The following is a 13445-nucleotide window of genomic DNA, read 5'->3' as shown; positions in this document are numbered from 1 at the left end:
TATTAAGGTGATGACAGCATTCGTCCTGCAGTATCTAACCTCTTTTCTACAGCCATATTTAATCAGCATTTAACTGTTTCTTTCTTATATTAAGATGATGTGATCACTGGGTGTATCTATTATATCACTTTATATAATACTACTTTGTTATATATCATAAAATAGAAAGAAAATGGAAAAAATACACCTCCAAATCGTAACAGTTCGTTGTGAACTTGTAGTTTCAATGCTTTGGTAATTTTGAAGACAACAACTAGACATGAAAGGGTTTCGATACATGACAAATAGAGAGACTGAGAAGTATAAATCCTGTTTACCACTGTGGATACTTTGCGTCTGTTTTGTATAAGTATTCTCTGGAGCTTCAGTGCAACTAGTTTCTTCAACCTGTCTCCTCTTTCTTCTGCTGCAGCATTTGACTTCCTGTTTCACAGCACTGCGTTGCTCAAAAACACAGCATTATCTTACCTGCACTGTATTATGAATAAATGACCGTAGAAAGAAGTTGTTGCTGCAGATCATTTATGCTTTATACATGTTTTGTCATGAAACTTTGCAGCAGCATTGCAAAGGTCATAGTTAAAGCTTTGACAATGCTGTGTTTGACCCACATTACAAAATGTATGTGAGTCTTTTAAACTCTTTGGTTCACAAAAGAAGAACAAACTTGATACTTTTATCTTAAGGGGTTTACGGCATTTGTGTGCGGAATAGCCCTCTATTGTGAACGCTGATACCAGGGAGGAAGAAAACGATGATGAGGTTCAGATAGAGAACTGAGAGCGACCTTCCTCCGACCTGAACAATCTCCACTTCTGCATTTGCTCTCGCCAAGGAGGAAGTGGGAGCTCTGACTTCCTGCTGCCTGCAGAGGTGGGCGTAGAAAGAGGAGGGGAGGAGGGGTTCGAGGCCTCCTTTACATCCAGTCCTAACCAGAATCCCTTGCGCGAATTCGAACAGCAAAGACAGGAAGTGTGACCCAGGCTTGATAACGGCGGGGGCGACTATTTCTGAAAACGGCGAGCAGAGAGCAGACAAGGAGGTGTCTGTTCTGTTTCCTGTTGGTTGTTTTGTCAGATGTGAGCGGCTGAATGTGTCTTTATATGCCAAAATGAACTGTTTGTGCTTTGAGGTTGCCACACCGAATCAGTGGCAGACAAAGAAACCTCTACATGACTTCCAAGACGACTTTTGATGTGTGTTTTTGCTGCAAATCATTACTTGCGTCAACTAGAGGTCAGAAGCATGTCTTTTATTTTATTTCAAGGAGAGACTTCAGGCCTCAAAATGGCCGACCTGATAGCCTCCAGATATTGTTCGACTGCTTTCGTAGCAGACAAGCAGCTGCTGTCTCCACGTCAGTCTTGGTTTGATGAAAACCTCATGTGGAATTTTGGCCCTCGCCTTCTTCCTTCCCTTTATTTCTATCCTAGGAGGCCAAATAAGGCCAGATTGCTGAAGACCTGCTGAAATTGAAGGTGTGCGTCGTAGCTGTCACTCATTGCCTCGGCATCTAACTAAAAGAATGCAGGAAAGAGAAAAAAAAGAGTGTGACGTAGGTGAGTTTTCACTGTTGACTTGATCCCCTTCTTTTACTATGAAATGCATGACATCATCTATGTCCCTCCTCCTCTATTCTCTCTCTCTCTCCTCTATCTTTCCCCTTTTTTTTCTGACTCCTGCCTTTTTTCCCTTTCACATGTTTTCTGTTATGTAACCGCATTGAGTATTGCAACAGCGTGGAGTAAAACATTTCCCCTCTTCCACCTCTGGCCACAGCTACTACCGTTCCCTGACTGTCAGTATCAGAGTACACACAATTAACAAAATATCGCAGCACTACTTTTGGTATGTTTAGACCAAGAAACAAAAAGGCCTAAAATGGTCATCTACTAATGCTTTACTGCTGATGTAACTGCTTGCAAATACAGCCAGTTTGTATTTGCTTTTACTCTTAGAAGGAAGTTGGCTGTATGATTAAGTAAGTAACTGATGCTCACAGAAAATATATTTATTATATTTTTGCTTTTATAGATTGTTGTGAAGAGGTCCATCTGCTAAAATCCCAATTTTCGGCACATTTGATGAAATGATCTCACTTGTTGTCAATGCAAATTCATTTTATGAGATTTTATTTCAAGATAAAGTCAAAATAAAAGTCCCAAAACAAACATTTTTACTAAGTGGCACCATTTCACCATCCTACTAGCAACTGTTTCCACTTTATGTAAAACAAGACAACATGATGGCTCACTATCTTCCTGTTACTTTACCAGTGTTACTTCCTCTAAGCTGTGCACCAGCACATTGTCTTTGTGTGTTTTTCTTACTTTAAAGTTCCCCTTTTGGACTGAGACAAGTGCTACATGCTGTCTGAAAGCGAGGAAGTGAGATGCAGCGTTTGGGGTTTACCTCAGATAAACCGAGTAACAAAGGACTGTAGTTCAAAGCCAAGGGGAATGAAAAGAGCATGACCTGCACTGAGTCTTCAGATGTCCCCACATAGATGTGCGTTCAATCATGCCACACCTAATTGTGAGAGCAGCTTTCATCCTCTCAATAGAATTTTAGCTGCAGAGAGGGATGAAGTTCAGCGACCACCACCTCCGTCGGTCACAGATTCCACATGTTGAGCAATTCAGAGGTTAACTATTTGCAGAAGCACCAAGACGGGAGGAGAGCAGCAAATGTCATCAAATGTGTGTGATGTCCAGTTGTGTTTGTTCATACCGAGCGTGTTTGGAGAGGTTTGCTTGACCTCTGCACTGCAGCCTTTTTCTCCTTCAACTAAAGTTCAGGATGCACTTTTTCCAATATAGTAGTTATTAATATTCTGTGCTTGTATGAAGATAAAATAACAGCAACTGAAGCTTTCTCAGCTGAAGTTACAGGGATTGAAACTCTATTAGTTGTGGCTCTTCTAATGAGATTTGAACAGCCATGTTTGCAGCTCCGTGAAGCTGCCTTGAGCTAAATGCTAACATAAGTATGCTAATATACTCACAACGACAATGCTAACATGGGGAGGTTTAGCAGGTATAATGTTTGCCATCTTTGTTAAGCACGTAATCATGCTAACACAGCTAGCGTGGGGATAAATAAGCTACTTTTAATTCCTAAAAGCGAGACAACATGACTGTTACAGAACAGCGGCCCCTGTGGCCACGAGTGGGAATTGCAAAATAATGACTGATTTAATTAGTCTTTAGTCAGATGTTTTAAAGACATCATATTTATCTTTGTCATAATAAAGTATGTTGTAGAAAAATGGTAAGCAATAACACTGAATAATATCAGTTCCACAGCATCTATTTTAAGCTTGCCTACACTCTAAGCTACTGATCATACCAGACCAATTTGGGCTGTGGCGGCAGTGTAATAAAATGAGCGAGGGTGGGTTTTATTGCTTATAGGTTTAGCTTTTCATCTGTAGGAGGAAGATTGAGTTATTTCTTCTTTCTATATAACATGAAACCCTGCTTTGCTCATATGTTGCCATCAAGAAGTTGATGGAATTGAAAGCATTGTATTTTAGTTCAGACTGAAGAACTGTAGCTGTGATTACAGCTTTTTTGACACCTAATCTGTTTGCAGCTTTTTCATCTCATTGCTAAAACTAAACAGTGTGTGTTTGTGGACAGCATGTGTCTCTATTGATTACATTCGAGTGACAAAGAGACAGAGAGGTGGTGACTCCTGCTCTCAGTTGGCTGCTAATGTCTTTGCCACATGACCAAGCAGGAATTTGCGTGAGCTTTCACACACAAACACATGCATACAGTAAATGCGTGTGTGTGCATTTCCACTGCTCATCCCACACTCTTTCTCACTTTTTTTTCCCACCGTTTAGTCCCCTCTTCATATACTATTTCAGTCCTCCTCAGGCTCATAATCGTGCATCCATCAGACGGCTGAAAGCAGAGGACAGGCGCCGAGAGGAGAAATGGAGGATGTCGGAGGAATGTGTTGGGTGAATCTGCAGGGCGGTTAGAGGAGCAGAGGAGAGAGAGGAGAGGAAGGTGAAGAGCAGGAAATGAAGGAGAAAGAGAAGATGATAGAAAAGAAAAGGGTAGAAGAGAAATGAAAGATGGAAGAGGTAAAGAAGTGTCCTCTCCACGCACTCTGCAGGCCCATGGATCTTAACTGTGGGATATCTGGAATCCAGACTCAATCACCCAACGGAAATTACCAGAGAAGTGAGGGGGGGAGAGAAGGGGGGCGATTGCAGGCTAAAAATGTAAAAAGGACAGCATGTGCTATCTCTGTGCTTTCTGTTTTGGAAAAAATATAATATGCACATGCAAGTTTGATCGTTGTATTGTACAGAGATGCTCTTTATAGTCTTAATCCTTCCATAACTCTCTCCCAACAGCAACAGAATCATCTCAGAGAAACGTAAACCAAAAGTGATCCAAACAATGATATGATATCTGTCTTCTGTTTCATATCTGAGAGAAGATATGGTGACGTTAGACAAAAGCCTTCTGTTACAGCGGTCATTCACACACAAGACCCCGCCCTGTAAGACAAAAGCACTCTCAGCTCTTATCTTAAAGGTACTTGAACACACCTGTTTAATCTGTGTCATACAGATAGATGTTTAACAGTGAAGTCATCTATGTCGACATCTATGTAGATTATTGATGTGATTTAAAGGTCAATAAAAGACATTCAACTGAAAGCAGTAAAAAATAAAAGTAAAAGGTATCAAAAGTATGACATTTAAAAGATGATACAGTATATTTAAAGCTTGGCTATTTAAATAAAAAAATAAAAAAAAAATAAAGTCTTTCTTTTACAGGTGAAAACTTTAAATCATTACAATGCACCATTACTCAATTAAATAGCTGCAGAGCTTTATTCTTTTACAACCTTGGTCTGGTATGACCAGTATTTTATGGTGGATAATGATATAGATAGATATTTTATGATGCATTTTCTTTCTTTTTCATTTCCTCATTCTTAGTTACACTCTACAAACGTAACAGCTGGCTGTCAGGTGTGAGCATTGCTATTTTTACCCATAAATCCTTGCGTTACGGGGATCATATTGAACTACTTTCCTCTTGAAAGTACTCTTGTTTGGAGTTCTTTGGTGCCACTTGATCGCCGTCGCTCTCACAGCTGAACCGAACCAAAGCGCGGCCCCTCACACCTGTGCACCGTCTGCTCTTTGAGCCTCGCCCTTCCACTGTGAACAAATGACAAATGTTTGCCAGTAGAAGCTGCACAACTGTGACCATCGTGGGAGGATGTGGTTATTTGTAGCCCGGTGTGGCGATGGCGGATTTCCCATAAGGCCGAGCATGTGTCCACTTTGTGTTTGCATGTATGTGTGTGCGTGGGAGAGGGGGATTCATGGGAAAACAAATCAATGTGGATAATAGTTTGCTCATCGGAGGGAACATATGGCTTTAACCTCAGAGGATTGGTATTCAGCGTCCTTCAGAGCAAAGTCATGAGAGTGAGCAGAGTATTAAAATCAATACTCATATTTTCTTGTTAGAATTCAGGTCACTGCTTTTGGTGTAATGTGTTCACAGAACTTGTTAGTTGAAAATAAAGTGTTGCATCAAATTATGAAATTCAATTTATCACAACGCCAGAAGCGACATAAACGATTGTGTTGCTGTACCTTCTGATTCTGCGTTTGACTCCACTACAGTGAAAAACCACAAACACGATGATATCACTTCCTTATTGTTTCTGTCTTCAGCAGAAAAAAAAGGACAATATTATGATGAACTAGAGCAGACATAACAGTCTAGTTTTTGTGGTTGCATGTTTGTGGAGTCTTCATTTCCTGCCTGAGGCGGTGCGAGACTCTTCATAAGTACAAGATAGAGACGGTGACACTGTTTCTGGTTTATAACCCCGAAAATAGAAACTCAGAATGAACCCCGCGGCAGAAACAGAGAGAAAGGAAACACAAAGAGAAAGAAAAGGTCCACTTCAGTCATCTGTTATCACCCTCAAGGTCATGATGGGGGTGTGTGTGAGGTGGGCACCCCCCCGTTACCCCTGTCACACATAAACTCTCGCACACACACACCCTGTCAAGAGCATTAAGATCAGATGCAAAATAGAAGATGATTTTCCTCCCACAGCAGTAAAACCACAACCTATCTCATATCTATCTAAATAAACAGTTGAATAATAATACACTTACAAGCTGCAATCAAACTCAATAGTTACCATGTACGAATGTGCGAATACAATACAATATGATTTTATTGGTAAAACTCATTCCACCATTAATAATTAAAAAAGGCAAAATAAGAAGATGATAAATCAAACTTAATGGAATGCCAATTCAATGCAGAATATGAGTCTTTACATTAGCAAACACAATAAAGGTCAACTTCAACTTTAATGTTTTTCTGATTACAAAGTGAAAGAGGAAATGAAGACACAACGTTCAGTGTGATGGGAAAGTTTTCTTCTCTCCCAAAAAAGACTACCCTCCCCTCAGCAAAAAGAAAATAATATTCACAACCCGCCCCCTTTGCTAGCCTCCCCTCCCCCCTTGATAATCTGTGTACAGTTAGCCAATAGTAATAATAAATATTATTGAGAAAGAGGGACAAACACACTTCAGATGGGTGTATTTTACAGCGGCAACGCATGATTTTAACATTTTTGTGAACTCCTTTTATCCTTTTGTTTTTCTTGATGGGTGCACACACACATTCACACAGCATGACACACACACTGTATAATTGTGTGTGATGGGGGTGTTTTTCAGGTTGTGGGGGGTTCTCTCGGGGACTTACCATGTTGTCATGAATGTCTGCCCATGAAGAAACTGATCACTTTAACAAGAGAGGCCGCCCTCCTCCTCTGGATGTCTCAAGGGGGTGTGTGTGTGTGTGTGTGTGTGTGTGTGTGTGTGTGTGTGTGTGTGTGTGTGTGTGTGTGTGTGTGTGTGTGTGTGTGTGTGTGTGTGCTCATGCGTACACGCCATCAAGTGTGGCGTGGTCTGCAGAAGAGGCGGAGACAACAAAAGCAGGATGTGATACAGCAGGACTCCACTTCTTCATACAGCTCCAGTGAAATCAGCACAGCGCAGAGAGCGCCACCTGTTGACGCATGGACACCACGGCCGGGGGCCTGCTGGTAAAATTCCACTCCCACAGACGAGGAAGGAGCGCGCAAGTGCACATCAGGCCGCAGTGAAATTACTTGATAAGATCCGAGGAGCCTTGTGTGTCTTTTCTGGTATTCCAGTCGTGTGTGGTTGGAGAAACAAAGGGGCAGGGGGCCTGCAGTGTGTCGACTGCAGTAAGAGGTTTCTGTTTTTGTCTCTTCACTGGAGGCCCAGCTGGACCCCACCCATCTCTACACACACACACACACACACACACACATATAGAAGCAACACATAGTTTGAGGTGTGGGAGTCAACAAAATCCACCAAAAAAGAACAAACACTTGCACATCCAACATTGCACATTACCGAATACACCAGCAAAAAAACTCCTTAAGCCAGCAAACTTGTGTTTGAAAAGTTAAACATTACCACCGCTATAAGCCTCCTGGAAGCTTCCACTTCCCATTTGGGGTTTTAAAAGCTGCAGTTTGAAGACTTGAGAGCTTGAAGCTGTTATGGAGAGAGACACTGTATCAGTGTTCCCTCGGGGGCCTCAATGCATCAATCTTTAGGGCACATTTTAAATATGTGATTAAAAGGGTGATGTCATACCTCAGGTTACATAATGGCACCCTGCTAAGCTATTCATATGTCATGGAGCTATTTCTGTGTGAATAATAACATATATAATATGATAGGAGTGTACTTAGAATTATCACGGTGCTATTCAATGTGAATTAAAACAAAAATGATGTGTGATTCATGTACACAAAGGCAGCCATCTTTTTATTCACAGTCACTGGAGCCATGACAGAAAAATCCAGCTCCTCTTGTGAAATCCATCATGCAGACGTCATGACAGATGTGAAGATAATACATCCTACAAAGGCAGAATTATTTAATTAAAGTGCCTTTCAGAGTAAAATCTCTCCTAAGGGACTGATGAACAATGTTAAGGGATGGGGGGAAGTATCAGTGCATCTTTTGTCTGTTCGCTCAAGTGAGAAGAATAGAGCTAAAACAAATGGATTAATCTATAACAAATGTTTGTAAATGATGAATTGCCTTCAAGCCTTCAATATGAAAAAATAAAAACAGTAATTCCAGCTACCCATTGGGAATAGTGTGTGCTTTTCTTTGTCTTACATAAAAAGAAATTAAACATATTTGGGATTTTGAACTGTTGATGGGACAAAACAGGTTGTCAACTTTCATATGTTCTGATATTTTATGTTCCAAACACTTAAATGTCTTACCGAGAAAACAGGTTGACAGACGAATCAACGTAAGGGAACGTCTGACATTTTTGGGAGATCAGGAGAAGGTCTTTTGTTTGTTTTTTGACCCTGGATTTATGTTGAATGTCAGCCTTGCTGAAAAAATGGAATTGTTACAAATGATGTGGGGGTCTGGCATTTATAAAAAGTCATCATAAACCCTCGATTTCAATAAATTGCTCTTAGTTTTACCCCCATTCAAATAATGTTAATAAATACATGTACAACATTACAAACACCCAGAGTTTATATTTGTTTCACTCACAGACGTCACTTTTAAGTGTGTGATTATATCAAACTGGTTCTGAGGACATTTTAACAACTACCCACGAACGGGTCTCTCCACTGTAGTGGTTTTGACGCACCGAAACGTTTCTTGTCTAAGCTCCACAACCATGAATTATACTTCACACTCATTCATCTTCTCCCTTCATAACATGTAATTGCAAAACAGCTGAGGAGGCTTGCCTCATCTTGCTATGCAATACCGTGCACTCTTCTTAAGAATTCTTGCCTGGTTGACTCTTGGTATGTGAGGACTGCATGTTTCTGCACGCAGCACAACATTCAATTTTGTTGCTCTTGTAAATCCTCTAACAATAGTCATAATCATACAGATTAATAGGAATACTTACCCTCGCTTCTGCCTACGCTTCGACACACATGTTAATCCAGCTTTGTTGTTATTGTCAGCGTATAGAAAAAAGTTTTGAAAATACACTGCAATCTAGCCTGGCTTCTGAATAGGCAACAACCTGCAAAAGCCAAATGCACACAAATAAATCCTCACATAAAGAACTAATCCTACAGTACATTTTAGAAAAACCACAGCACCACTGCAAGGCCATATTATTGAGACACAATAACAGATTTACCTCACCACAAAGTACAATAAGGAGGATTACAGGGAGACACTCTTCTTCACTTCATTCAGGCTCACAATTATCCATCATTTAGTAAAAGTATATATAGTTTAAAATAATTTAAGGAAAAACAAAAATCTGATAATAAATAGGTGTCATAAATGCAGTACATTTAATTCCTTCATTAGAAACTTATATCAAACTAACCCAAAGCCCTCATGAGTGTCATTCTGTGATGCTACAGCACCATCTAGAGGTGAATTCAAGCAACTTCCTGTTTTCAAAACAAGATCCAACATGGCTGCTCCCTTGTAGATGTTTTCAGGCTTCCTGCTTGTGCGGAGTAGCTGCAAACCATGAGGGGATTGCTGGTAAACAAACACAGAAAGCAATAATTCTATATTTTGAAGGATGCAAACTGTAAAGCCTTGTGTATTAAGTAACAGATGTTTATTGATTAGGTGTCATTTTACTATTTAAGTGTCTTATCTCTCTTCTTGCAGCCACCATGGATGCAAAAGAAATAGTCCACTGTGCTGTGCAGATAGAGAGATCCAATGCAGACAGACGCTATGGGAACGTCTTGACCCTCCTCGGTGACCTTGATAAGTCTCACATCACAGCAGAGCAGCTGGAAACAACAGGCGTAGTTCAAAGTCTCCACAGGCTCCTGAAAAGCTGCTCTGATGACGGCGTGAAGAGGACAGTGAGGAGCTTGTTGTCGAAGTGGAAGAGACAGTACAGCAAAGACACCCGAGGTGTGAAGAGCACAGAAGATCCTGACCTCTCTCAGAGGGGGTCTCTATCAGATCGGGCCGAGGATGGAGGAGTCTCCGAGCAGGGGGACTCCCACACTGATTCAGCGCAGACATGTGACAGCAAAGTGAAGTGTGCACAACAAGAAGCGTCATCCTTAGTGGCAAAAGATGACGCTTCTTTCACATCTGCATCCTGTAGTTTCTCCCCTGTAAGACCCAAATGTGCTCAGCTCCTTCTGGCTGCCCTCTGCCCCGAACTTGCCGATCAAGACAAGGCCGAAGAGCTGGCTGCAGACATGGAGCAGCACATCCACGAGCTCCACAAATCCAGCCAGGTCAAATACAAAAGCTGCGTGAGGAGCAAGGTGGCCAACTTGAGGAATCCTAAAAACCGCCATCTACGTCAGGGCCTCCTGGGCGGCTCGCTGTCACCTGAGGCCTTCGCCCGGATGTCTGCAGAGGAGATGGCCAGCGCAGAGCTCCGGCAGCTCAGGGAGGAGTACTCATCTCTGGGCGTCAGCGAGAGGCAGCTCCCTCGGGGGATAGAAGGGACGCAGACGCAGAAGATCCGCTGCAAAAAATGTGGGGGGTCGGACTGTAAGGTGACGCAGGTGTCCAGGGGTGCCCTTTTCTTGCCCGCGTGGGTGAGGCAGAGCGGCCCTGACGATGACGCAATGACGTTTGTGACCTGCAGCGGGTGTGGGCAGCAGTGGTACCACAGCGGATGGGTGTGCCTCTAAAGAAAACAGTATCAGATCAATCATTCACGATAAAAAAATGACAATAAATCAATTTGTCAGCATCAGCATCAGCAACAGGATGAATAACAAAAATGTACGTGTTCATATTAGTATATTTGCTGGTTTTCTATGATTATCAGAATACCTTTGGGTCGGTTAAACAAAACAAGATATGTGAAAACACCAAATTGCATTCTGGGAAGCTGTTTTCAATACTTACTGACATTTTAGTGGTCAAACATGTGGATAGATAATTAGAATTATCAACAGATTAATCAATAATTCTAATACTTGTTAGTTATGCCAATCACAATTTCCCAGAGAACCCTGCAAAAAATGGACTTTTGAGGAGTTGCAACCAATGAGTGTTTACTTTATAACAACTTTAACTGTCATTGTGTCATTTTAGCATTGCAATATGGTTTTCCTGTTTTCACCTCAGTTAAAATGTTTCGTTTTTTTCTGTTAAGATTGAGAAACTTCTACAACTTTGCAAAACAAGTTGGAGTTTAAAACATTGTTCTTGAGGCTTTGTGGTTCCTTTGCTTGTCTCTTGAAAAGGTGAAATATTTGAACCCTAATGTGCTGACACATGTTTTCAATACCAAATGCGTAAACACAACAAAATGAGACAAAAGACATTTTCCTGCGGCCTCCTAAATGCTTAAGATATTCTCAGAGGAATGCAGAGTAGAAACAGAGGACAGAGCGTTCTCGCAGGATGGAGTGCATACTTGCGGTTGAACATCACATTTTTAGGATGCATCCTTTATTTTGCATGTGCATTCACCAGTGAATCCGTACCTAGAAGCGCATATGACCTTTCTGCTTCAGGCTGAAAAAGACGAGTCACTGCCTCTTGCAGCTGCAAATTGAAACCGCAACTTTTTAAAGAAGTAGCTCTCGTCATCTTCGTCCCGCTAAGTCATTTCCTGTCTCCTCCAGTGAGTCTGTACTTACCGTAGCCAACTGCTTTTCCTGGATCCCCTTCCTTAAGTGAATATGTTCTGGTCAGAGACACGATGTAAAGCCACTTCAGTTTGACCTTTGACCCTACTAATGTATAATTATCTTGATGCAAGGGAAGAAAGGCTATTCTTTTGCACTTATTGTGTGAGTCACGATTGGTATGAATGTTTAAACTCCGTTATAAAAGGAGAAGAAAACATTCCCCTAGCTTCTTACAATATACCATTCATGTGGAGGCATGTGACCTCAGAAAACGCACGGCATGTGAGTCAGTAATCTGCCCTCTGGGTTCGGATATCCCATGGTCCTTCACTCAGTCGACGTGGCACAATGACTGGTTTACATCAGGACATCACAACGCCGGGCCTTTACTGTGAAGGCTGAAGGGTTTCTGAAAACTGTTTAATTATCTCTTCTTTTTTTAAATAAAATCATTTAATTTCTGAGCTGATAGTGATTGAGACTTGCATGTCCAGGCTCAACAAAACTTTCCTGTTCTTTGCAGCAGACTCATTTGGTTTTAAAAGGGCAATTCCTGGGATGTACAAAGATGGAAAAATCCCCCTTCTTGAGGTTGTCAGATATGGAGCTGCAACATCTTATCAGGCTGATACAGTAGGAGTGTAGCTGTTTGGTATCTCAGCCCTGTGGCTCTTCTCTGTGTCTCCTTTCAGATGCTCCCTATCTTTTTGAGTGTCGTGTTGGGTGACAGTTTCCACCCTTTCAGTCTGGTCGGCCTGTCAAATCAGTGCTCTGTCGCCGTTTATATCTCCTCTCGCTCGCACATACACCCAGATACAAACTGACAAAACACTCTGCAGATAGATGTGCGATGTTTGGGCTCCTTAACCAACATTAAGAGGTTTGAAACCTGCAGAAATGCATTCATTTTGATTATCTTTGCTCTTTCTTAGCATTGGTAATGCACAGGGGATATATTGCAATATACAGTAGGTTCATTTTCCTATCATTTGCAGCAGGCTGTTAGGTCCTTTCCCAACATTGTTGTCCCTCTTGTGAACCCTAAAAACAAATATGTGTTTATCCCAGTGTTCGAAGTAGTGGAAGTATCCTGTTGTGTATTACAGGAAAGAAATCAAAAGACAAAAAAATCAACATAGTTTTGGGCCACAATGATATATATTTAGTAATTTAATCTTGTGACCCCTCATGTTTATAACTATTTTAATAATAATAATAATAATAACTTTATTTATATAGCACCTTTTAAAAACAAGGTTTACAAAGTGCTTCGACAGACAAGGCAGCAAAACAGTGCAATAGATGAAACATTAAAAACAATCGTGAGGATAAAACTCAACTAAGAGACAAAATGAAATAACAAGTGACAATTAAATAAACGAACAAAATAAATAAAATCCAGTGAAAATAGATAAACATAAAATAGTAAACGAATATAAGATAAAATAGTAAAACCAAATAAAACAAAACATTAAAATGACATCACATAAAAAGCCATTCTGTAAAAATGTGTTTTAAGAAGTGATTTAAAAGAGATTACTGATTACTAAGGGTCCTAACCCCAATATTAGAACCACTGCTTTAACCCTGTTATATGTTAAAATATTTATACATGTATAAAAATGAATATGTTTCAGAAATCTGGTCCCACACGTGTTAAAAAAAGCATAAAAGTCAAATAAAAAGTGTCTGTAATGACATCCAGCAGAGCGCATGATGAGGAGGCGTGACCCGGGTCATGTGAGCCTCATCAGCGGCTCCGGGGC

The 13445-nt window shown here is 40.9% G+C and overlaps 1 protein-coding gene across 1 annotated transcript; it reads left to right on the top strand.

Moving 5' to 3' along the window:
* The first annotated feature begins 9518 nt into the window (after positions 1-9518).
* On the top strand, positions 9519-12103 carry LOC129111894 (transcription elongation factor A N-terminal and central domain-containing protein). Its single transcript, XM_054624045.1, has 2 exons — positions 9519-9601; positions 9734-12103. Exon 2 carries the CDS (start codon positions 9739-9741, stop codon positions 10726-10728), a length of 990 nt encoding a protein of 329 aa, XP_054480020.1. The 5' UTR covers positions 9519-9601; positions 9734-9738; the 3' UTR covers positions 10729-12103.
* The last annotated feature ends 1342 nt before the right edge of the window (positions 12104-13445 follow it).

The sequence above is a fragment of the Anoplopoma fimbria genome, chromosome 22 (assembly GCF_027596085.1).
Source record: "Anoplopoma fimbria isolate UVic2021 breed Golden Eagle Sablefish chromosome 22, Afim_UVic_2022, whole genome shotgun sequence".
Classification (NCBI taxonomy): domain Eukaryota; kingdom Metazoa; phylum Chordata; class Actinopteri; order Perciformes; family Anoplopomatidae; genus Anoplopoma; species Anoplopoma fimbria.
This window is presented reverse-complemented; position numbering and strand designations above follow the sequence as displayed.